Source organism: Miniopterus natalensis, chromosome 2, assembly GCF_054644295.1.
Source record: "Miniopterus natalensis isolate mMinNat1 chromosome 2, mMinNat1.hap1, whole genome shotgun sequence".
NCBI classification, from domain to species: domain Eukaryota; kingdom Metazoa; phylum Chordata; class Mammalia; order Chiroptera; family Miniopteridae; genus Miniopterus; species Miniopterus natalensis.
The window spans coordinates 186,708,383-186,733,319 of NC_142082.1; the positions used below are offsets into that span (position 1 = coordinate 186,708,383).

Consider the following 24,937-nt stretch of genomic DNA (forward strand, 5'->3'; position numbering starts at 1 on the left):
CGGCGGTTCCTCCGACCCCGGCGAGTGTCCGCTCGCCCGCCATGCGCCCGCCGGCGCCGGCCGCGCTGGGGCTGCTGCTGCTGGGGCTGCTGCTGCCCGGGGAGGTCGCGCAGAAGCCGACGCCCTGCAACAGCTGCCGGGAGCTGGTGGACAAGTTCAACCAGGTGGGCCGGCGGCGCGGGCCGGGGCGGGGGGGCCCGGGCGCAGGGTCAGCCGGCGGTGGGCCCGGGGCCCCTCCATGTGGGCCCGGGGACCCCGCCGGGACGGGCGAGCGAGCCGCCCCACGCCCCCCTCTGCCCGCAGGGGATGGCGGACACGGCGAGGAAGAACTTCGGCGGCGGCAACACGGCCTGGGAGGAGAAGTCGCTGTCCAAGTACGAGTTCAGGTGGGTGGGCGCCGCCCGCGGCCCCCGCTCGGGGCTTCTCCCGGGACCCCTCCGCTCCGGCTGTCACCCTGAGGATGGAGAGGCCCCCTGACGCCCCGGCGTCGGCCCTGTGCATGGCCCCGGCGGGGCCTCCGCGCCTCCCTGCGGGACACGCTGGCCCGGAGCCGGCCCGGAGCTGATCCGGTGCTGTCTGGGTGCTGGCCCGGAGCTGACCCGGTGCTGACCCAGAGCTGACCCGGTGTTGGTCCAGAGCTGGCCCAGTGCTGACCCGGTGCTGACCCAGAGCTGACCCGGTGTTGGTCCAGAGCTGGCCCAGTGCTGACCCGGTGCTGGCCCGGAGCTGACCCGGTGCTGGCCCGGAGCTGACCCGGTGTTGGTCCAGAGCTGGCCCAGTGCTGACCCAGTGCTGGCCCGGAGCTGGCCGGGTGCTGGCCTGGAGCTGACTCGGTGCTGACCAGGTGCTGGCCCAGTGATGGCCCGGAGCTGGCCGCGAGCTGGCCCAGTGCTGGCCCGGAGCTGACTCGGTGCTGGCCAGGTGCTGGCCCGGTGATGGCCCGGAGCTGGCCCCGAGCTGGCCCAGTGCTGGCCCGGAGCTGACTCGGTGCTGGCCAGGTGCTGGCCCAGTGATGGCCCGGAGCTGGCCCCGAGCTGGCCCAGTGCTGGCCTGGAGCTGACTCGGTGCTGGCCAGGTTCTGGCCCGGAGCTGACCCGGTGCTGGCCCGGAGCTGACCCGGAGCTGGCCTTGCGTTGCAGCGAGGTCCGCCTCCTGGAGATCGTGGAGAGCCTGTGCCAGAGCAGCGACTTCGAATGCAACCGCCTGGTGGAGGAGCACGAGGAGCAGCTGGAGGCCTGGTGGCTGTCGCTGTGAGTGTCCAGGGCTCCTTCCCGGGGTCACTGAAACCACCACAAACAATTTGTTTTTGTTGTCGTTAATCATCCCTGGAGGATACTTTTTCCATTGATTTTTAGAGAGAGTGGAAGGGAAGGAGGGAAACGTTGATGTGAGAAACACATCAATCAGTTTCCTCCCCCATGTGCCCAGGGCTTGGATTGAACCTGCAATCCAGGTACATGCCCTAGACTGGGAATCGAACCCTTGACCCTTCAGTGCCCAGGCGGATGCTATAACCACTGAACCATACTGGCCGGGGCAGTTTTTAATTTTGAAATAATTTCAGTTTTAGAGACGTTACAAAAGCAGTAGAGAGCGCTTCCCCACGCCTGTCCTCTCTCTTACCCCTGTTACCCCTTTTGATGACCTTAGTGTAATGATCAACACAAGAAAGTTAGCGGGGAGAGGGTGTTCCCACCTGGCTGCCCCTTCCGGGCTTTTAGGGCACCTGGTACTACAGGAAACTGTGTTTTCCCTTTGAAGAAGCCTATTGTGTGAGGCTAAACAAGCACTTCTTAAATCCTTAGGAAGAAGGATTACCCTGACTTATTTGAGTGGTTTTGTGTGAAAACGCTGAAAGTTTGCTGTTCTCCGGGAACTTACGGGCCAGACTGCCTTGGTACGTTACCTCGGGGAGATCTGTGGCCCCAGCACAGCTCCGCTCACAGCAAAGGCCTGTGTGTGAGAGGCCAGGGCCAGTGGACGTCTGTCGGGCTGCACACACTGCATTCGGCCTCAGTGGGTGGGTCAGGGCTAAGCCACGGCTTGCTGTTGGGCATTACCCAAGTCACTCACATGGTCAGCCGGATAACATGACACAGTTTTTGAGGTAAGACCCCCTCACTGGCCAAAGCCGCCTCCTGCCTGCCTTTCCTGGTTTCCCGGTGACCTGCGGTCACAGGGGGACCATCTTGCTGTCCCACGGGTTCCCCTCCCCCCGAGGTGAGCATCCCCTCCCATGTTTCAGGTGAGGCTGCCCAGATGCCCTCGCCAAGCTCGCAGGCTACATGTTCCTCAGAGAGTCACACTAGTTTCAGGGGTAAAGTAGGGTTTGGATTTTAGCAAAAGACCCAAAAGGCTCTTTTGATGGTGTGCCAAGTGAGCGGAGTGGCATTTTCTGTGTAAGAACATGGAGGGCGTACCTGGCTGCCTCCTTGGGCGCACAGTGATCGTGGTGTGTGTCCCCACAGCGTGCCAGGGCGGATCTGAGCGGCCCTGCAGCGGGAACGGCCACTGCAGCGGGGACGGTAGCAGACAGGGCGACGGGTCCTGCCAGTGCCACCTGGGCTACCGCGGGGCGCTGTGCGCTGACTGCATGGACGGCTACTTCAGCGCACTGAGGAATGAGACCCACAGCGTGTGCACAGGTACTGCGGCGTGCCCTGTGCCCGGGTGGCAGGAGTGGCCCTTCCCAGAGCCCCTGCAGAAGTGGGGACAAAGGGTCTGTTAATCTCCTACCCCAGACATCAGGGACATGTGAAGGAAAGAGACAGGACTGATGCACATGGTGGTCGCACATCCCATCCCTGAATAGCTTTCACTTTTCTCCTGACCCTTCTGGAGATGGCCTGGGGGTCGGCAGTTCTGTGACATCCACAGTGGTCTTCTCTCATGACCTGGTGCCTGGCATGTTCTGGCACAGGGCTTACTCCCCTAGGGGCTCTCCTGCAGGACTCCTGGCCCTCGAGTACCCTCCTGGGTGTCCCTGGGTGCAATGTAGGGTGCAGAGGCCCGGGGTGCCTACTGTCACTCAGGCTTAGCACCAAGCCCTGGCCCCTGTCACTGAAGAGACTGGATGGGGAGGCGGTACAGAGGAGACTTGGAACACCTGGAGGCCATACGGTGTGTCCTCGCCCTGGGTCCCTTCTAGAGGACACACCGTGGTGGTTACCCTGCTGGTACAGGGCTGCTGTCTGATCTTCAAAGGCCATTACCTGGGCTCCCCACTCAGTGTGTTACACAGACCCTCTCAGCTGTGGTGGACCATGCTGACCATTCAGTAATGTGGGCATGCCCTCCTCTGATGCACGCTGACCACTTGCCCAGGGTGGTTATAAATTCACTGTTGGCCCTGGCTGGTGAGGTTCAGTTGGCTGAGCATTGTCCCGTGCACTGAAAGATTGGGGGTTGATTCCCCATCAGGGTACATGCGCAGGTTTCTGGTTTGATCTCTGGTGGGGGGCGTGTAGGAGGCAGCCAGTTGATGTTTCTCTCTCTCTCTCCCCCTCTCCCTTCCTATTTCTCTAAAGGTTAATTTTAAAAATCTTTAAAAAATAAAATAAATCCATAGCCGTAGTCATGAGTGGTGGCCTTGTCACCACTGGAGGCTTCTGACGTGCAGGGAGCTGACAGCTGGGCTCAGCTGCCCTGCTGCCCCATGAGTTCCTGTGTGTGGCTGCTCCCCAATCCCCCTGGGCCTTCCCCTGCCCAGAGTTGGTGCAGAGTGGGGCCCACCAGCCAGGCTGTAGATGGCTGCCTCGCTGCCCTTGTTGCTGACGAGTTACCACTAGTGGGCAGTGGGAGCCCTCGTAACATTGCGAGTCACACATGCACCTTTTCCGTCGCTAACTGAACCTCCCTTCCCTGTGGTTTTTATCCTGGTCCTGCTGAACGTAAATTCCTCACTTCCAAGCTGACCTTTGCTTTGTTTTTTTGCTGAGAACGGGGTTCCTGCGTGTTGACTGCCATCCTCTCTGCCTTCTAGCCTGTGACGAGTCCTGTAAGCTGTGCACGGGCCCCACCAACAGAGACTGTGTCCAGTGCGAGGTGGGCTGGACCCGGGAGGACGGCGCCTGCATGGGTGAGGCTGCTGCTGGGCCTGGCCTCCCCTACCCCCTGCCCCCATCCTCCCAGTGCCCCGTGGGGCCTGCCCATCCCTTCCTGGGAGAGCTCCCTTCAACCCTCAGCCCCATGGGGAAGGTGACTGGTCTTCCACGGTACGTGTAAGGTCCGGGCATGGAGGCCTAGGTTTACACGTGTGTCTCGCCCACGGGCTGGTTGCACATGCTGTGTGCAGCTTTCAGGAAGGATCCTTGTGGTTTCCTTCAACCCTCCACAGCCTACACCCTGGGCTCAGAAGGTGGGCCCTCACCAGTCATCCTTGCTGTCAGTGGCCTGGGGTGGTCCTGTCAGCTCAGGCCCAGGTTTCATAAAAGACACAGTTGTAGGAGCCATGGTCTCTGACTAGTGGGGACTCAGAACAGTGGCACAGGTGGAGTGCAGGCAGGTCCTGCTGGTCACAGACCTCCCCTTGGTCTGGAGAGCCACTCTTGTGAGGTTGCAGTCACAATGTCTGCCTGGTCCATCCACCTGGCTGCAGGGGAGGCCCTGCCTTCCTGACCTGCCCCTGCCCGGGGCTCTGCTGCCTCGTGGAGTTGAGGCCCTGGGCCTGCCTCCCATCTGTCCCCGCCCGCCCAGCCTGTGGCCGCCACCTGCTCTGGGGCATCCTTTCCTTTGCTTCAGTGTGCCCGGGCGCACAGGCTCACCAGCCCTGCAGCATCTTGGAGCCCTGACCCAGCGGGCCCCCAGGCAGGCCGCGGGGCGGCAGGTAGAGGCAGCAGCCCTCCCTGAACCACAGCATCAGTGGCATTGTCTCAGAGCTGCATGGCCTAAGGCCGGTCAGGGCCATGCACCCCATGTCCAGTTCGGGGGAAGCACCTCCACCCTGTCCCGGCCCATACACAGGGCTTGTGTGAGGCCATGTGGAAGCCAGGTGCTCACACAGCACTGGTCCCTCGCAGCGACCCCACCTCGTGGCACCAAGGGTCCCTAGTCCCCACCCCTGGAGGCCTCCGAGGATGACCATCAAAGCGTGTCCTCGACACGGCCACTTTCTCCAAGCAGCCCTGGCCATGGGCTGTACCGGGTAACCAGCTCTGTGGTCCTGAAGGTGGCTGGGGCTGCCACTCACAGCTGTGCGTTGGTTCCAGATGTGGACGAGTGTGCAGCAGAGACACCTCCCTGCAGCGCCCAGCAGTACTGCAAGAACAGCAACGGCTCTTTTCATTGCGAAGGTGGGGGCCAGCTCCACTCCCTCCCTTTTAAACATCCCTGTGGCTTCTCAGCAACTGCATGTTCCACCTACTTTACAAAGTCCAAGGTGGCCACACGAGTGGTGGGCATTTGCTGTAGAAAAATCAAAACATTCGAATAAGTTGTAAAGAAGAGCATAGAAAAATCACCAATTCCAAGGAGAGGAAGCCGGCACTATTTAACTCACTCCCTGAGGCTTCCTCCCAGTCCTGTCTGCTGGACAGGGGCTTCGGTGTGACCCTGTCTGTGCATCACCTCCCACGTCGTGGTCATGATCTTGGCGTTATCTGTTTTCCCAGCGGTCCACACTCTGGATGTTGGAACAGACTGGTTCTCCCCAGTTGCAAACCATAGACACCCTTATCGGTGGAGTTCTCATGCTCTCACAGCTTTTCTGGATTAGTTTCCAAATTGCTCGGTCAGGAACATGGGTATTAGGGCCCCAGTGTGCCCAGAACCGTTGTGCCTGTGCAGGGCTGCCTGCCCCGGGGTCAGGGACAATGCGGGCTTTTCCTGTTTGACCTTGAGACGCTGCAGCTTCCGCTGTTAGTACTAAGCCCCTAGCAGCAAGTTGTGCAGTGTCACCAAGCCTGAGGTTTGTTTTGAGGAAAGCTGCCCTACACAGTCCCCACAAGAGGTTTACCTCCAAGCTGGGCCTCAGCTCTTCAGGGGACATCATGGCTTAAATTCCAAAATTCCAAGTGCTCTGTGAGCCCTTGCGGGACAGGTGAGGGACAGATGAGGGACACGTGGTTCTGGGCATCAGGGCCCCCGCGTGTCTCCAGGAGGTGAGTCTGCTGTTGTCACCGTCTCCCTCCTATTTCTAGAATGTGACTCCACCTGTGTGGGCTGCACGGGGAAGGGCCCAGGACAGTGTAAGGAGTGCATCCCCGGCTACACAAAAGAGAACGGCCAGTGTACAGGTCAGTGCACATCTGCCAGACACAGGTGGAACCTCCCAGAGGGACCAGAGCAGAGCGGCCATGAGCTGATGGGGATGGGACACTGGGCACAAGCTCTCCTGCATACCCCGCCTCTCAGGCCTCCCAAGCATCTGGGGGTCTCAGGAGATGCAGGAGCAGTGGGTGGGGACGCAAGGGCCTACCCAGGTGCCCCAGGTGCACACACTGCTGGTGACTGAATGCGAGCCCCGCACCCTCATGCGCTGGTCCAGCCTCACGCACCCACGTTTTCTGTCAGCTCCTGGGCGGCATGGCCTCAGTTGAGGCCCAGCTGGAACCCACCTGGAGAAAGGCAGGGAGTGGGCCGGGCTCCCCGCCTGCATTCCCCTGCTCCTTGGAGAGTCCTTCTCCGAGACCGGAGTTAAACCCTCCCCTCGCTCCTCCCCCTCGGTGGTGTTCTGGGCCTCGTGCTCCTAAGTGAACCTCACCTGTGGTGCATCTGCTAAGCATAGGGACTCACTCAGGGGACTTGCTGTTTCAGATGTGGACGAGTGCTCGCTGCCGAGAAAAGTGTGTCCGAGAAAAGATGAGAACTGCTACAACACCCCTGGGAGTTACGTCTGCGTGTGTCCCGAAGGCTTCGAGGAGACTGAGGACGCTTGTGTGCAGATGCAGCCAGCCAGGCACGGTGAGTGGTGGGGGGTCTCCATGCAGCCCACCCGCCCCCTCTGCAGTGGGGTTTCACGGGCACCACCGGGAACTCCCAAGTTAAAATCACACAGAAAGCGTCCCTGGGTGGTGACAGCCGGGGTTCCTAGAAGACGAGGGTGGAACTTCTCTGTGGGGACAGAGCCCTGCAGGGGCGGGAGGTGGGGAGATGCAAAGTGAAGTCGCTGAGCCATGAACATCACCAGATGCTGCAGAGAAAGATGACACGGCAGACTGTCTGCCTGAGCTCCCGGGCCCCCGATGCAGCTTCCACAGCAGAGTGCCGCCTCACCTCTTTTGGGCTGGACATCAGACCCAGGCTCCGCAGGCTGCGCTCCGTCCCAAACCTGCAGGGGGGCATTCCTGCCTCTCCCAGCTCCTGGAAGCTGGTGGTCTTGGACTTGTAGCTGCATTCCCCAGGGGTGGGACATGGACAGTTTTGGGGGGACACAGCCCTTCCCATGACAGCCTCATGGAAGTCCATGTTCAAAAAGACACTGGTCAGACGTTTCCCAAATGAGTAAGATGTGACTCGGGCTCCAGAAGCTCCCAAGTCCCTAGCAGGACACAGAAAAGCAAGTCCACATGCACGCGTGGCACTGACCTGGAGTGCCCAGGACCAGAAACCCTCAGTCAGCAGAGCTCAAGGGCAGAGGCCGGGCCACAGCCCATGTCACCTAGCTGCTCCCGGCCTGCACCCTACCTTCTCCCATCTGCTGCTATGGCCCCTCCTTGCCCTGGCCCCCACCTCTGCCCAGGCTCTTGTCTTGTACAGGCTGCTTTCGGGGCTGCCTCACCCACTCCTGACCGCCATCTCCATACCCCCAGCCTCGTGATGGCTCTGGAATGCCGTCCAGTCACGTGTCCTGCCTAGACACCCCCAGCTGGGGGCCGGGGGGGCCACTGTGTCTGGAGGGAGGACAGTGCCGACTCCCAAGGCCATGGGCACCGCACACACTGCCATGGTCGCAGGGAAGACCTGGTGGCCACATCCTCAGGGCCTTTTGTCCAGTGTTTTACAGGATGATCTGTTTGTTTCCTGACAGACATCACAGAGGAAAGCCCAGCTCAGCTGCCCTCCCGGGAAGACTTGTGAGGTGTGTCCAGTGGAAGCCAGACCTGCCCTTTAAGTTATTTAGACTGAGCCCTGGCAGCCCGACCGCGCACTTGCCGGTGTCTCCAGGCCAGAGGGGGAAGCTGCCTTCCAGACGGTTGATGCTCACTCGGCCCTTTCAAAAGCTGCATTTTTGGTTCTTAAACAGATTTGTATATTTTGATACCATTCTTTATAATGTGATTAACCACTGAAGGTAGGCCCAGAACTAGTGTGTGGATTTGTCTCATTGAAAAGTGTGGACACTTTAAGATGGAGTTTGCCCCATTCAGCTCAGTCCTGCCAGAGCAGTGAGATGTGGGGTCCCCCGAGTTCTGCGGGGAAACCGAGGCAGACAATCCTACTGTCTCAAGGGCGTCCCGTGCACACCTCAAGGGCACCCACCTCAGGCCTGCAACTTCAATTAAAATCTTAACCAGGTGGTTTCAGGGCCCGACCTGTGGGACATGCCTCCCCCCCCCCCCCCCCCCCCCCGCAGAGTGAGCAGTTAAGGGTTCCACAGACTAAGGACCCTCTGGCAAGGCAGCCGTCTTTGGGGGTACGCTGGAGAAAAACACCAGGTGTAAACCCAGGCCAGCTTCTCAGCGAGGAACAGAAATACTGAGAAAGGAGAGGCTGTGGCATTGAGGCTGTGGCTCGTGGGGAGACCCATAGACCCCCCTCGTGTTCTCAGGTCAGTGGAACAGTCGGACCACAGCCTCTGCTCCAGCCCCCAGGGCTCAGATGCACCGAGAGAAGACCAGGCTGGTCCCATGCAGGGGCTGCACCCCACTCGGGCAGTCTTGCCTCTGGCTTTCCCCGCCCTCTGCATCTCAGCTTTGTGTCTGTGTCCATCTGTGTGGTGGGACAAAGCTTCCAGTTCCAAGCCAGGTATCCCCAAGTTCCTACAGGGACTTGGAGACTGGTTGGCTCGGCGGGGACAACTTGCAGCATAGGCCTAGGGGCAGTGGCTGGATCAGCCCATTGTAGCAGAGCAGGTAGTGGGAGAGGTCGACACCAGAGGAGTGATGGCCAAGGGTGTGGGTCACTGATGAGCCGGGAGGGTGTGGAAGCCCCTTGGGTGGGGAAGGGGTTGGAGGAGAGAGAGCCACCATGACCTGGGGTCAGGCGGGGGGGGTGCCTAATGGGGCCTGGTGCTGGTGGAGGTGCTGACAGGGTGGACAATGGAGGCCCAGAAGGGAGGCCCCAGCCAGAGCTCCCTCGGGGACGAGGGTTGGTCCAGGTGACTCCCAGGAGGGGGGCAGAAGCCCAACCTGTGCCAGTGACTAGGGCAGGTGGGTGGCCCAGGGCCAGCTCCCAGTGGAGTCAGGTCCGCTTGGGTCCTGTGCCCAGGGTGCAGAACTGACCCCCTTTCCTGCTGGAACCCAGAGAATCTCAGGTCCTTGTGGAAAGCCATAGGACGGGACATGTGGCCACTGGGTGGCACTGTCCCCCCACGCATGGCTGGGTCACTGGGAAGCCACCCCCCTCCCACCAGTGCTCTGGGCACAGGTGTCCCTTGCCCCCTACAAGTGCCATTGGTAGGTGTCCTGAGGAACTGGACAGTCACCTCACAGTGGAAAGGGGCCTGTGTCCTTGCAGCTGGCTCTGCCCCATCCTGGCCCTTGGTGTCTGAGGGGGCACTAACCCTGCCTTCCTGCTGTGCCACAGCCCTCCCTAGACTACTTCCAGGGACACTGTGGGGCCTGGGGAGGGACATGACCAGGATGGCCCTTACTGGCTCTGCTCTGGGACCCCCACTTAGGGCTCCCTGGCCCCTTCACTGCTCCTTCCCCCCAGAGCAAGAGGCTGAGCTGGTTCCTGCAGTTCCCAGGCAGGTCCTACCTTAGAACCTTGCGCTGGCGACACCCCAAGTCTGGAACCTCTTGCTCCCTCCCTCCACTGGGGCATCTGCTCAGCTGAACCCCTCAGAGGACTGCCCTAGCCCATCTGCAGCCATGCCCCTCTGTGAGGCCCCACCCGGCCTCCTCCTTGTCTTGCACTCAGCAAGGGACACAGCTCCTTGGAGAGACCCCAGCCTCCACTTTCTCCTGGGTACACAGGGTGCCCACAGCTCAGGGGTAGACCACCACCTGGCTTTGGTGGGGGTGGACAGTGATGTGATTGGGCAGGAATGGTGGACTTGACCCCAGCAGGACCTTGCCTGGCCAGGCAGGGGCGAGGGCGAGGGGCTCAGGCAGGGCGCCTGGGACCACATGGCTAAGGGTCTGTAGGCTGCAGAGCAGGGCCTGGGTTCCAGGGGCTTGAATATTGGGTCCCTCTTGTGGAATCTGGCCCTGCTATGGGGGGGGTTGGTGTGGAAGGAATCCTCACCTCTGGCAGCCTCCCCTCCAGCCTGGGGAGCAGTGGGGGCCGCACCATGGAGGATCCAGACCCTAGTTGGCTCTGGGGCCAGAGGAATGTGTATGGCCAGCAGGGGGCGCTGTGGGACTGCACAGGCAGCCCCTCTATGAACTGGGAGCCCCGGCAAAGGTCCTGCAGGCGATGGTGGGAGGGAGGGTACTTGGGGTGACTCCCAGGTTCCAGAGGGCCCAAGTCCCAGAGAGGATGTGCTGAGGCCAGGCCCAGTCTCCAGTGTTAACAGGAGTGTCCCGCTCCTGGGATCAGGACTGTGGAAGGGACAGGCAGGCAGGCAGGCCAAGGCACAGCCAGGTGACTGCTACCTGGGAGCACATACCTGACAACCTGGGAGTGGCCCAGTGTCAGCCAGGTGCGGTGCCTTCTCCCTCACCCCACCTCAGATGCCCTGGGGGTGGCTACAGGGCAGCGAGGCACCAGCAGCCCACAGGCCCTCACCCACGTCTGCTGTGGCTGCTGTGACACGCCACCTCCTTCACCAGCCTCCTGGCGCTGTGACCTCAGCAAAGAGTCCACTATCAAGGGGCTCCCCCTACCTGCCCTGACATGCTGCTGGGTCCTGAGGCCCCAGGGTTAGCAGTCATTCCCTGTGTGCCCCTTCCCTCCAGCCAGCCCCTGGAGGGACACAGCAGCCACCCGGCTGGGGTTTCACCTCGGGAGCTGGCTCCTCTGATTACCAATCCTCCTGGTCTCCCCCACCCCATTATCCTTTCCCAGAGCAACAGGGGACAAAGGTAGCCCCTAAATGACATCATCACCCTGTACCCCGGACCCTGCCCAGCTAGTGCGGTCCCCTCCCATTCTCCAGGGAGAGCTGTGCCAACTGCTCATTGTCTCTGCCTTCACCACCAGGGCTACCCTGGCCCAGCCTGTCCAGTTGGTTCCCAGACAGGCAGTGGGTCCTCAGCTGACCCCTGGGAGCATGAAGGGGTAGCCGTTCAGAGATGTCCAAACTGAGATGAGGGGCCGGATTCCCTGCAGAGGCCACAGGTGAGGTCCCAGCAGTTAGAGACAGATCCTGCTCCTCTCACACCCCACGTCCCATCCACCTCCCACCCCACCTCCTCTCCCGCCCCCAAGAGCCATGGCCACCCAGTCCTGGCCACACAGTTGGGTGCTCCCTCATCCCACTCCTGCCCCCCAGCAGCCCTCAACCAAAGCCTGTGCCTCCCCCACCGCACCAGCTCCCCAGGTCCTGGGCCCAGGGCCACCCTCTGTGGGTGACCCCCTCCCTGGCCCCTCACTCCCCACTGCCCAGGTCCTGAAGAGCTGTCCTCAGCCACCATTCTCAGCACACACATGCTCTCCCTGTCCCCCAGCCTTCCTGAACCCCACCAGGTCTGCTCTCGGTTCCTCCTACACTACCCACTCCCACCTCTGCTCTGCCTGCTCCTTGCTGACCCCGTGGGTGCCAGGGCCACGGAGGCAGGCTCGCCTGTGGGTGTGGACTGCAGCCCACCACTAGGGACAGGATGGCAGTAAGAGGGTAACCGGAGGTCAGGGCCTAGCTTCGCTGGGGATCTTTACTCCACAGCCAGCCTAATGCACCCTGGGGTGGGCAGGCACTGGAGCCAGGGGCTGGGCTGGGGGCGGGTGGCACAGAAGCCCTCGGGCCTGTGGGCAGCAATGGGGGCAGAAGCCTCCGCACTGTGGTTGGGTGGGACCAGCTTTGGGCCTCTTCGGGGACAGGCTGCCATTCAGGCCACCTGTCCCCTCCCACTGCAGGGGCCCCTCAAAGCCCTCATTGTGGCCGGGATCATCCCAGACGCCAGGCTGGCTGGCTCCACACCAGCGAGGGGCAAGGGCCCAGCCTGGCCCGAAGGGTGGGGTGCCCACCTTTTCAGAGGCCCCTCCTTCCAATTCCTGTGGGCTCCGGCTAGAGAAGTTTCCAGGTGACGTCACCAGCCGGGCCCCCGAGGCTGGCACTGGCCGCCGTCCCTGCGGCGTGGCGACCCTGTGCCCTAAGCCGGCGGACAGCACCCAGGACTAGGGTCTTTCTGCGCCCACCCACCTGCGGGGCGGGAAAGGGCGTCTGACCACATCCGTCCCCCAGCCAAGAAGGCGGGGGGGGGGGGCCCCCAGGGGTCCGGACAGCGCCCCAGGCCTGCAGGCCGCAGAGCGCCCGGGCCGCCGGCCTCGGTGCCCTCGCTCGGACCTGGGAGCCGGGCCGCCGCCCCCGAGGGAGGGGGGAGCGGGCACCGGGGCAGCTCAGCCTCCGGGGCCCGCGACGCAGGGAGCCCCTCCGCCCTCCCCTGCCCGCCCCGGCCCCGCCCCCCGGGCGCCCCGCCTCTGCGCCCCCGGGGACCCCGGCCCCCGGCCCCGCAACCCCCGCAGCCTCGGGGAGATGGCACCGCCCCCCTTTCCGCCCCCGCCGAACAGGTTTCGGCCTCGCGGGGCGGGGCCTCGGCCGAGGGCGGGAAGCGACGCGCTGCGCTGCCGGGAAGGGGCGGCGCCCGAGGTGGCCCCGCTGTCCCCGCGGAGGGGCCGGAGGCGGGGGGCGGGGGGCCGGGGGCCGGGGGCCGGGGAGGGGGGGCCCGGCTGTCCCCGCGGAGGGGCCGGAGGCGGGGAGGGGGGGCCCGGCTGTCCCCGCGGAGGGGCCGGAGGCGGGGAGGGGGGGCCGGGGGCCGGGGAGGGGGGGCCCGGCTTTCCCCGCGGAGGGGCCGGAGGCGGGGAGGGGGGGCCCGGCTGTCCCCGCGGAGGGGCCGGAGGCGGGGAGGGGGGGCCCGGCTGTCCCCGCGGAGGGGCCGGAGGCGGGGGGCGGGGGGTCGGGGAGGGGGGGCCCGGCTTTCCCCGCGGAGGGGCCGGAGGCGGGGAGGGGAGGCGGGGGGTCGGGCCCGGCTGTCCCCGCGGAGGGGCCGGGGGCCGGGGCGGGAGGCCGGGGAGGGGGCCCGGCTGTCCCCGCGGAGGGGCCGGGGGCCGGGGCGGGGGCAGTGGCGGCCTGTGGTCCCGGGTCCGGGCGGCCCGCGCCCCTCCCCGCCCGCGCCCCACGGCGCCGGGAACCCCCATTCCGGGACCATAGTGATCGCGGCGATGACGCTGATGGTAAAACCCGGGGTTTCCGACGCCGGCGCGGCGCGTGCGCACAGGGCCGCGACCTTCCTGGAAAGCGCCGGGCGACAGGTGGCCGCGGGCGGGGCGCGGGGCGCCTCGTGACGTCACGGGGGCGGGTCGGCGCTGGGAGCGCGGGCGGCCGCGGGCGGTCCCTCCGCGTGGGCTCTGGCTGGGCGCCGCGCCCCTGCTGGCTGCAGGAGTGGGGGCGCCCCGGGACTCCTGCCTCGTGTGCGACCGGGGGACCCCCACGTGCCCTGCGGGGCCTGGGTGACGGTGTCCCGGCGCCTCGCCGCCTGGGCGTGCGCCCGTCGGTCCGGCCTGGCGGCGCCTGTCTGGGCGCTGGGGCTCGCCGACCCTCCCGCCCCGCGCCCCAGGACTCGGCCCTGCCCCCGGGCGGCTGGGGAGCCGGGGAGCGGCGACAGGGCCGGTCTCCGCGGGGCACGAGCCCCTCCCTCCCGAGGGTGGCGGCCCCGCTGGGGGTCCCTGGTCGCAGCCCGCCCTCAGGGAAGGAGGGGGCGCGCCTCCTGGTGGATCTGGGGACGGGAAGGAAGCGAAGACCTGGGGAGGTGTCCCCCGCCTCACCTGCACCCTCGTGGTGGGGCCCGCCTGGGCACCCCGGGAGAATGGTCAGTCAACAGGGGAGGCCTCACCAGCCTAGACGTGGGGAGCCGACCCGCCCCCTCCACGCCCATCCCTTGTGTGGCCCAGAGGCCCAGCTGAGCACCCATTTACTGCTGGGACGCCCAGTTGTCCTGGCTGCCAGGACCCTGTGTCAAGTTCACTTCTGATCTCAGCTCCCCAAAGAGCACAGGGCGGGGGGGGGGCACCAGCTTGGGACCCCCAGCCTGCTGCCCTAGGTAAGCCCCAGACCTTGCCCCAGCTGCTGACGGGAGAACGGGCCCTTGTCAGCTGCCTGGGTGAGGGCTGGCGTGCCAGGCCCCGGTGTCTCCGACTGAGGATGGCCCCCGCTCCCACCCAGAGGCCTATTGTCCATTCACCCTCCACCCTCACTATTAATAGCTCCTGTCGTCACCAGAACTGCTATAAATAGCCCCCAGCCCCTCACACAGGCCAGGCCCTGCTGCCCGGGACACACAATCACCCACACACGCCTGCACACTGGCCCACTCAGAGCCGTGCACACCCGGGCGCTGGGCCCACTCCTGCTCCCTCCACGGCCAGGCACCGAGGGCCGCGCACACGGCCCCAGCTGCCCTCCCCTGAGCCTGGCCCTGCACCCCTCACCGGTCCTCCCAGAGCCAGGGCTCGCGAGGGGCAGCTGTTTCCATCCCCGTGTTGTTCACTGCTCAAGGCCGCTCGGCCGAGGAGCCTGGAGCAGGCACTCTAGCCCTTGCTTCCTCCTCTGCTGGTCTGGTCTGGCCACCCTCCCCAGGATGCAGGTCTACTCCCTTGGGTCCCACTCAGAGGCTTTGGCACATCAAAGATTCTCTCCATGGAGCAGGCACCATAGTATCCATCTGGCTGAGCACCCGGGGCAGCCCTCCCAGCCAGCCTGGAGGGAGGGCCACCCAGAGGGAAGCCCTGACCCCTGCTGCGCCTCCCAGGAGACCCAGGCTCTGTGTGGGCTCAGTCCTGGCCCTCCTCTGGGTGCTGCTGGGTCAGGCCCTGAGGGTCACGGGACCCTGCCAAGCCCCACAGAGGCATCGACTCTGCACAGGCCCCGCCCACCCCGACTGTCCAGCACTAGTGGACCCCAGGGCTGGGTTGGCCTCACACAGGCAGGCAGCACTGAATTCCTGTCCCCTGCGTGCCCTGGGGGCCTCATCCCAGGAGCGCCTCCCCTTCAGGACCTCATGGCTGGTGGTGCCCGGGCCAGGATGGGGGCTCAGTTAGCGTTGTTATTGTGCCAAGAACAGAAAAGGAAAACAACCCTGTTTATGGAAAAGGCGGAAAAGGCGAGTCCACTGCTGCTGGCCGGTGGCCTTCCTGGGGCGACAGAGGCCCTTTGTTGGGAAAACAGGAAGCGAGGATTTCCAGGACCCGCCGGGCCACCCGCCGCCCGCCCGCCCCAGCTTCCGTCGATTCTCAGCAGCTTCTGCCGGCCACCAGCTGCCTGTTTGTCCATTTGTCTATGTTTCCCTCTGACCGTAAGGCCCAGGCTTCTAGCTCTGGGGCAAAGCTGCTGTCAGTGCTGAACCTGTGATGGGGGGGGGGGTGACCTGGAGGCTGCTCTCTCCCGCATGGGCCCCCTGGTCACATGGGGACAGATACCGGAAAGCACCTGCTGGTGCCGGCCAGGCCCTCTGAGCATTGTCACCCTGGAGCCGGAGTCCCACCAGGAAACCCACTGCCAACCAGTCCCACGCTGCGGGCCAACCACAGCCAGGAAACACGCATGTGGGTGGGGGGCTGTTAGGTCACAACAACCCGACATGGGACCCAAGATCCAAGGAGCACAGAGAAGGGCAGTGCCAGGCAGGTGTGGGGAAGGGGCACAGGGTGAGGAGCAGAGCTGGGCGCGGCAGGGAGGGACAGCCTCCGGCCCCTCCCACCCCTGTGCACTGCCCCTTCCTCTCCCCTTCCAGCCCGAGGGCCAGGTAGGGTCTTGGTGTTAGCGGTCATTATGTCACTGCCGCCCGGGCCAACGTCCAGCCTGTGGCTCACACACTGTCACCAGCAGAACCCACCACAGCGTAGGCAAGTGTGAACGTGTGTGTGCTCACATACACACACACGCGCGGTCACATGCACACACATGTGAGTCACATGCGCAGCCCACAAACAGACACATGGGCGCCAATCATCAGCACGATCACCCCGTCCCCGTGGGCAGGGTGAGAGCGGCTGCCTCTGCCCCCACATCTGCTGTGGGGAGGTGGAGGAGGCCCACTTGGCTCACCCCCCACCCGTTTTGGGCACTGGCCCGGAGCTGGCCTGCGTGGGTCACCCTGCCTAGTGCAGCTGAGAAGTGCCACCGGGTGCCTGGCACTGGGTGCAGCTGGGCCAGCACTGTGGCAGGGCGACATTTCCCACCCCCTGCCCAGGGCTTCTCTGAGTGGCCCCCACCTGCTGGTGTCCAGTGTGGCTCCCGTGGGCCAGAGCCGGTTCCTCTGTGACCTTGGTCCTTTGGGTGGGGGGCGGGCAGGCACAGGACGGCCTAGGAAGGGAGTCGGGGCAGTGAGGGAGAGAGGAAGTCAGGTGCACAGGAGGCTGGGCAGGCCCTGGGATCCCGGTCCCTGGCAGGTGCCTTTCAGCTGCCTCCTCCCTGCTCACCTGTCCTCACCTGTGCACACCTGTCCACACCCAGCTGCGTCACTGGGGGTGGAGAACACGTGATGCTGTCCGGGGAGGGGGGCCTTGTCCAGGTCTGGACAGCTGACCCGTTCCCCACATCCTGGTACTGCACCTTCCTCAGGCTGGTGGCGGCCGGTGTTTGGACCCCCATCCAAGCTGTGCTGGGGTTTTCTACTGTGCTTTCTTGGGTTCAGCCAACAAAAGAAGAGGGGTGCTGACCCGATTCATGCCAGGGGGGTAGGGAGCTGAGGCCTGGAGAGTGACCCTCCCAAGCTCAAAGGCAACTGGGCACCAGTGACTTTTACGGCCCGGCATCTGGGCCTGCACCATCAGGACTGGCCCTGGGACACAGAAGACAGGTGGACCTAAAGGGGCTGAGGTTCCCGCAGGAGACCCCTGCCCCTCACCTGCCCACCCTCTGCTGCCCACCTTGACCTCTGGGGAGTGCTGGGTGCCAGGGGGCCCTGGTGGAGGTGAGAGAGGGGCCCCATGGATATGGGACCCTGGGTGGGGGCAAGAGGATGGCCAGTCCAAGACCCCCGTGGCACTGGCCTACTGTGTTGGAGGTCAGGGAGTCGGGGCGTTGGGAAGAGACGTGGACGAGGCCTGTGGAAAGCATGGCTTCTCTCCTGTGGGTGGGAGCCTGTGGGCTCTGTGCAGAGGGGTGGTGATCTGGCCGAGGCTAAGGGATCCCCCTGCTGCTGCGTAGTGCCGGGTGGGGCCTGCTGTGGAGATCCTGGCCTGGAATGAGGGGCCTGAGCAGTGGGGAGGGTGAGCAGTGGTCAGGTTCAGGGTGTATTTGAACTTAGCATTTGCAGAGAGCCCGGGGTGGGCTGTGAGAGAGGATGGCTCCGAGGATTGGGTCGGAATGCCGGGTTCAGGGCGGCGGCCTGAGCTTGGACCTGTTGCCCGTGGTCTGGGTCCAGTGTCACATTCCCTGTGTCCAGGCCTTGGCCTGCTGACATGGGCATGTCCTCCGTGGACAAGGGGACAGCCGCAGCCTGCTGAAGCCCCCCTGGAGGTGCCACCTTGGCCAGCTGGGTGCTGCGTGTGTCGGAGCAAGGAGGATGGCACCCAGGGGCCCTGATCAGGTGACTGCTTCAGGGACACCTCAGCCAGAACCCCAAGCCAGGCACCTAGGCATCCGTGTGTCCATCTATCCATCCGCCCAGTCACCCGGAATCCTGCAGACCCATAGACTCTTGAGAAAGGTGTCCACCCTGTCCAGTGGTAAGTGAATAAACCTGCCTGTCTGTCCGGCCACTGCCCTCCCTCCTTCCACCTGACCGTGGGCCTGGCCCCCAGCGGGGCGAGAATGGTGAGCGACTGAGTGGAGGAGCGACGGAGTGAGTCAGCGAGCGAGCGAGCGAAGGAGCAGGCAGAGAACTGGGAGAGGAGGCCGAGCCGCCCCGTCTGCGCGCCCGTGACCCCAGGCGTGTGGAAGCCGGCTCGCCCTCCCCGGCAAACAGAGGCCGCCTGTGGGGAAAGAGAAGCATCCCCGAATGCTGTGCACGTAACGCCTTGAAGCCACAGGCAGCGCCAGGGGGTCTGGGTGGTGAGGCCGCCTGCCTCCGCCAGCCGGGGACACAAAGCCACAGCTGTTCCTGCCGCAGCCGGCGGCGTCTGACTCAGTCCTGCCCGGAGCAGCGGGGCCAGGCTGGGCTCCGAGGGGCATGGGGCAGCCCCCTGGGAACTCACTCCTCTGCCCTGGACCACAGGGCAGGCAGGGTACAGGCCTCATCACCCACCGGAGCCCCAGACCCAGTGTCAGCCTCTCCCAGGTCTGGGCTGACGGGCACAGCAGGAGGTGATGGGAAAGGGGCAGCTCCTGCGTGGGGTCCCAGCGTCTGCTGCCCACCAGGTGCAGGCCAAGGGGGCCCAGGGAGACCAGGAGGCCGGCCCCTCATGCCTGGAGGGGGGCCGGGTGGGGGAAGCCCTTCACATAACCTCAGGAGCGTTGAGCACTGAGCCTGAAAATCACTCCCCTAAAAAGCACCCCTCAGGTACTTGCCCCCAGAGCAGAGCCCCTGAAAGAGCTGCCACCATGGGGCTGGCCGGTGGGTGGGACTGTGTAGCTGGAGGGGCATGAGGGCCACCTGACTCTCCAGGACCTCCCTACCTGTGACTCTCAGGCCCCGTGCCCAGGTCTCGGGAGGGACCCACAGGCGTGTCAAGAAGGGAGGGATTTCCCCTGGCTGGGGTGGTTCAGTGGGTGGGGCGTCATCCTGTGCACCAAAAGGTTGCTGGTTCGATTCCCGGTCAGGGCTCATGCCGCAGGGTTGTGGGATCCATCCCCGGGGGGGGGGGGTCGTGGGGTGCAGGAGGCAGCTGATCGATGTTCTCCCTCTCCCTCTCCCTCTCCTTTCCTCTCTCTCTAAAAATCAATAAAAATATTTTTTAAAGAAAGAAGGGAGGGCCCTGGCCAGTTTTGCTCAGTGGTTAGAGCAATGACCCTCGGACTGAAGGGTCTCTGGTTTGATTCCTATCCAGGGCATGTACCCCAGTTGCAGGTTCTTACAAAATCAATGGAACAAAATATACTCAGGTGAGAATTAGCAAACAAAATGAAAAAAAGAAAGAAAGAATATTCCACGTGGAATATTACTCAGCCCTGAAAAGTAAGGAAATCCTGACACCTGCTACAACATAGATGAGCCCTGAGGACACCGCTCAGTGACGAGGCAGACACAGAAGGACAAATACTGTAGGATTCACATATGTGAGGACCCCAGAGGAGTCACATCCATAGAGACAGGAAGGAGGAGGGTGGGAGCCGGGGGCTGGGGGTGGGGGTGGGGAGAGTGTTTACTGGGGGCAGAGCTTCGGTGTGGAAGGTGGAAGGTTCTGCAGAGGATGGTGGTGACGGCCACACAACATGAGCATAGTTAATGCCGCTGAGCTGTGCACTGAGCAACGTGGCAAATTTTATGTTTGGTGCTTTGTTCCACTGTTCCCACGAGAACCAAATGCACAGCCCCAGGAGCCACGGAACACGAGCTGTGTCATTCCAGTGTCCAGGCCTTGGCGCCACGCACGCCACGCCCACAAGGCACGCCATGCCCAGGAGGCACACCACGAGCACAAGGCACTCCAGGCGCATACACGGGTGGTAAATATAAGGCTGGCGCTGGCACGGGGGACTCGAGAGGCCGCTGAGGGCCTGGCGAGGCCCTGAGGGGCCGTTACTGTTGTTGAAACTCCACATGTGCACTCTTCTGCATGTAAGTTGCATTTAACAATTTAAACATTAAATTATGTGTATTTTTAAAAAAGCAAATTTCTGGGCATGTCTCCCTACCACCTCCAAAGGCCTCCAGCCCCGGGCTTGGGAACTCAAAGGCGCCCTGGGATCACGGGGGCGACCAGTGGGTCTTCAGGGGGCTTCTGCCTCTAACAGCCTCCAGGACTCCAGCGAGGGCCCCTTGTTGCACGGCCCACGTGGGCCCCTCCCGGCCTGGCCGCCACGGGGGAGGAGCAGAGGGGTGAGGCCTTAGTAGGAGTAAAGGTGAAAACTGTCACTGATGCCTATTTATACTCATTGCATGTTGAAATGATACTATTTTGGAGATTTCGGGTTAAATAAGATCAGTCGTTAAAATTAATTTCACCTGTTTTCTGCTACTTTCACTTACCTGCCAAGTTTGTAGGCTGTGCTGGCCTAGAGGGCTCTTCCCTCCAGCGAGGATCGCACCCAGATCTCTTACTGTTTCGCGTGCATGGGCCTGCAGAGAGCAGGGAGCTCGCGTGACGAAGGCCCCAGTGACGAGCCCGCCCTCCCAGAACTCAGCAAGGCCTCCACCTCCCCACAGGTCCCCAGCCTCACCTGCCCACCCCCCTGCAGCCAAACCCCCTCCCAGTGACATCCCATCCAGGCTCACCTTCTCCCTCCACCTGAACTGGCAGCCAGGCAGGTGTCCTCCCCGCCCTTGGTCTCCCCAGGTCCTGCCACCTCCCTTACCCAGCCTGGCCAGGCCTGCCCACCTCTACCCCATCCCAGAGGCTGGGACTGAGAACCTGGGAGGAAGCTCCTGCTGTCTGCTCAGAATCCCCCTACCTGCCCCATAGCCCTGCAGGCCCACAGGGTAAGGCAGTGGCCCTTCTAGGGCAGGCCCGGCCCAGTCACTGACCTGCAGAAGCACCACCAAGGCACAGGGACATGGGAGGGTTGGGCAGGGACATCTCTGGCCTGGGTGAGGTCTTGCTAACAGGTGAGGAAATGCTCTGAGGCCCAAATGGGGTAGGACTTCCCTGCAGCTGAGGGGCACAGCCTGCAGGGATGGCCTTGCTGGGGTGGCTGCACAGCCCAATGCAGGCGGGGTGCCGCGTGCCCCTGGAGAAGGCGGTCAGGCCACGTGTCCGCAGGCACCCACGTGCACACCCACACTCGTGCACACAGAGGCGTGGACGGCACACGGGCTTCTTCCGCATCAGGGCCTTCCAGGGAACCCATTTGTCATGCAAATGACCCTTCTGGGGCCCTACCAGCCTCTGGAGTAGGTTCTAGACCTATTACTTGTCCAAGGTTGGGCCTGGGCTCAAGACTGCCCTGCTGGGTCCCTTTGGGTCATGCAGCCCCCGTCCCCACAATGAGTGGCAGCTGAGAGACCCCGTTTCTGCCCAGCTGCAGACCCAGGCTGACCTGGGACTTGACAGCAGGTGCAACCTCAATGCCCAGCCCCACCCTCGGAAGCCCGGGCCAGCCAAGGGCCCTCCTGGCTTCCTGCGCCAGCGACGTGTGGGGGTGGGGAGGGCCAGGCCTCTTTCTCGGCTGCCTCCAGGGCTGTGAGCCAGAGGGAAGGTGCTCAGCCCTGTGCCTACCCCGCCCCTAGGGCCAGCCCCTCTGCCCACCTGCCCCTGCCCATCCAGGGCACAGACGAGGGTGTCCGAGCGGGCCTGTGCTGACTGAGCAGGGCCTCCGGCTGGGGTGTGGCCTCTGGGTCCAGTCACCTTGTGGGCCAGGATGGCCAGCCCCTGGGACACTAGAGCCCATGTCCGTCCCGTGAGAAGGGCTCCTGCCAGGGCCTCAGGAGCGCCTGGCCTGCGGAGCGGCCGTGCAGGAGCCCAGCTGGGTGCACAAGGTTGACCCAGAGCCACAGGTGGGCACCGCTCTGCCCTGGCCCTGTGCCACGGCTGGCAGTCCCGGGACACGGTGTGCAGCAGCCCAGGGCGTGTGTTTGCTCAGGGCGCCTGGCAGCCGGACAAGGGCCTATTGTGTCCTCGGATGACCCTGCCCCTCACCTCCATCCACCCCACCCCACCCAGCGACCCCCACCCACACAGCCCCCACCATGATCCCATCCTCACCGCCTGCCTCCACATCCCCACCCTGTCCACACCCCCTGCTCTCCCGACCACCTTGCCCTCGCCCCCTCACCTGTGCCACCCCCTGCCCTTCCACCACACTCCCAGGCCTGTGTCTCCCTAGCCTGCCGCCATTCTGGCCCCCTGCACACACCCCTGACACCCAGGGCCCTGCTACCCTCTGGGCCTGGCCATTTCCCAGGGTTGCAGGATTAGGGTTTCTCGATGCCCCTCTTACGCTTTCAAGCTCAATTTTCCAGACCAGGTGTCCCCAAGGCCGGGACCTTCCCCACCAACCACCCTAAGTAGGGCAAGAGGGGTCTGGAGAGCAGAGCCTCTTTGGGCCACAAGGAGCAGGTTTCCCATCGAAGGGGGCCTGGGAGGATGGTCATCTCAAATAACTCGAGTGGGTCAGAGCGTCCTAGGGGCAGGGGCAGGCCCTGGGTGCTGGCTGTCCTGCCCAGGGCTGGGCACTGCTCACTGGGCAGCTCTGCTGTCCAGTGGTGGTGGTGGTGGCCCAACTACACTGGGCAGGGGACCAAGCCTGTGGGTGAGATTGGTCACAGGCAACTGTCTGGGTGTCCAGGTTACTGGACTTTGCAGTGGAGAGCTGGGCTCGGGTGAGGGCCCTTCTGGGGAGAACAGCTCTCAGACCTGCTGGTCAAGCAGATCACAGGCTGCTGGTCAAGGTACATGGGTCCACACGGGTCCATATGGCCCTTCCAGACCATGACTCAGCACCCATGGGGGCCCGCAGGCATCCTCACACTCACCATCCTCATCCTGGCACAGGTGGGCTCACACACACCCACCCTGCGTGCACACGATCGTTGCCCACACAGATGCCCACAGTGTCCAGCCCCGAGCACGGAGCTCCCCCAGGCACCCCTCGGACAGGGATAGCCCAACGGGTGGGTCTCACCATCAGCACAGGGGACGTGGGGAGCAGGGTGAGCCGTGGACCCGGGCTTGGGCTGCGTTGTTGATGGAGGAGTCCTCTGACCAGCTCACTAAGTGGTTCGCAGGCACCTGGCTGGGAGCTGCTATGGAGCCTGAGGGGTCCCTGGCTGCTTGGGGTTGTTGGAGGCCCCTTCGGGGACCTTCAGGCTGAAGGACAAGCGCGAGGCCCCGGGGCTGGAAGGGCCCACATGCCGGGGAGGGAGGTGGCCGCAGGGTCTCCACGGCCCCCTCCTGCTGCTCGCTCCCCCAGCTGTGAGGCTCCTCTGGGGCCTGGCCTGAAAGGGCCTCAGGTGGGAAACTGAGGCTGGGCCCAGGGGAGGGGCGCTGCACAGGCCAGGAGCCGACCAAGTAGAACCGGTCTGACCGGGTTCCTGTGCTTGCGTGTCTGTGTGTGTATGTACGTATGTTTACACGTGTGCAGGTAGCCTGGGGCCTTGCCAGGAGGCAAACGAAACAGAGGTTGCAACCTGCGTCATGGAGAGCACCCTGGGGCGCCTGCCCAGCAGTGGGTGGCAGAGCAGGGACCTGTGGCAGAGGCTTGAAGGCTGGGTCACTGGGTGGGGGATGGGCAGTCTCCCCACAGGCCAGAGACACAGAGGCGGGGACCTGGGAGGCCGAGACCCAGCTCCGTGGTGCTGCCTCTGGCTCTGCCCACCCTACGCTCGGCCCCAGGACAGCCTGGCCAGTGCCCTCCCAGCCCTTGAGCTGGCCAAGGCTGGGCCCCTCCCATGTGCTGCTCCGTAGGGTGGCCCTGCTCTGGCCTCCTGGGGCCACAGTGGCCAGTCTGGCCAATGACTCACATAAGAGGCTCCACGCTCAGGCAGGCAGCTGAGTCACCTCTGCTGGGAGCCCAGGGTCCTGGCAGCTGGGACTTTAGGAGGCCAGACCCTCTGCCCCTGCTCAACCCAGTTCGCCCCTCCTGCCCCCAGAGTGGGCGCCTTCCTGTCCACCAGGCACGGTCCCAGCAGGCCCACAGCTTCTGCAGGCACTCAGCCTGCCCTATGCAGTCCCTCAGCCCCAAGCCTTCACTCCCCACCCTCCTGACCCCAAATCCTCTCCATAAGAGACACCCCAACTTCCGTCCCGACTGTGCCTTACCAGGGAACTGGCACAGGGTCAGCTTATGGGGGCACCCCCAGCCTTCCTGCCCAGCTTCTCAGGCTTGGGCTCCGGGCCACCCACCCCCAGCTCCCCTTCCTCCCCGCTCCAACCCCTGTCAGTCACCCCCAGGCTTGATCTTCTAGCCTGTGAGCTGGGCAGCGCTGTCCAACCTGAGCCGGCAGCTGGAGCCTGGCTGGCCGCTCTGCGTTCCCGAGCCTCAGTTTCCCCACCTGCAGATGATCACGAGAGGTGCCGCCTGCCCCACCTCTGCCCTCAGAGCCCACATGGGAGCAGGGGCGGTGGGCAGAGGCATTAGGAGGGACACCAGTAGCGGGGGCTGAGGACTTTGAAGGGCACCCCCGGTCCTGGCCCAGTTCCCGCAGCTTCCCTGAGGCCAGTTCAGGCCACCACACACCCGGTGCCTGCCCAGCCAGCCCTGACTGGCCGAGGGGCACATGTTAACGTCTGGAGGCGAAGAGGTTGGCAGAGGGCTCTGGTGCCGGGTGGCGGTGGGGGGGTGGCGGGTAGAGGCAGGAGCAGGTCCCACTGGACTTCTAGACCCTGCCAGGTGCCCACCACCTGCCCAGCATGCACAGGCTCCTCCCTGACACCCACACCTTCCTCCAGAAGTCCTAGGGCGTAGGCGATGCTCTCCGAAGACCCGTTTTGCAGTTGAGAAAACTGAGGCCCATGGCTGTCCTTCCTCCACAGGCAAGAGGGAGCCAGGGCAGGTTCTGAGCAGGGGGTGGTGTGTTCAGAGCAGGCTCAGGACTCTTCTCAGAGGGGAGGGTGCAGAGGATCCCCAAGGCGTCAGAAGTGCCTAGGGGCTGGGAGCTGGGGGCTGGGGGCCATCCAGGTGAGGCAGGATGGATACCAG

The 24,937-nt window shown here is 63.9% G+C and overlaps 1 protein-coding gene across 2 annotated transcripts; it reads left to right on the forward strand.

Moving 5' to 3' along the window:
• The first annotated feature begins 21 nt into the window (after positions 1-21).
• Positions 22-8,242, forward strand: CRELD2 (CRELD disulfide isomerase 2). 2 transcript variants are annotated; one of them, XM_087814032.1, is made up of 10 exons: positions 23-164; positions 304-386; positions 1,140-1,250; positions 1,806-1,897; positions 2,469-2,645; positions 3,983-4,078; positions 5,208-5,291; positions 6,138-6,233; positions 6,754-6,900; positions 7,967-8,242. In XM_087814032.1, exons 1-10 carry the CDS (start codon positions 42-44, stop codon positions 8,014-8,016), a joined length of 1,059 nt encoding a protein of 352 aa, XP_087670158.1. In that variant the 5' UTR covers positions 23-41; the 3' UTR covers positions 8,017-8,242. The 2 variants fall into 2 exon arrangements, with proteins under 2 accessions (XP_087670159.1, XP_087670158.1); XM_087814033.1 differs by lacking the exon at positions 6,138-6,233 and having other exon boundaries at positions 22-164.
• The last annotated feature ends 16,695 nt before the right edge of the window (positions 8,243-24,937 follow it).

Coding starts and splice junctions, on each gene's coding strand:
- CRELD2 (XM_087814032.1), top strand. CDS start 42: ATGCGCCCGCCGGCGCCGGCCGCGCTGGGGCTGCTGCTGCTGGGGCTG. Junction 2,646..3,982: donor GACCCACAGCGTGTGCACAG/GTACTGCGGCGT, acceptor TCTGCCTTCTAG/CCTGTGACGAGTCCTGTAAG. Junction 6,234..6,753: donor AGAGAACGGCCAGTGTACAG/GTCAGTGCACAT, acceptor TTGCTGTTTCAG/ATGTGGACGAGTGCTCGCTG.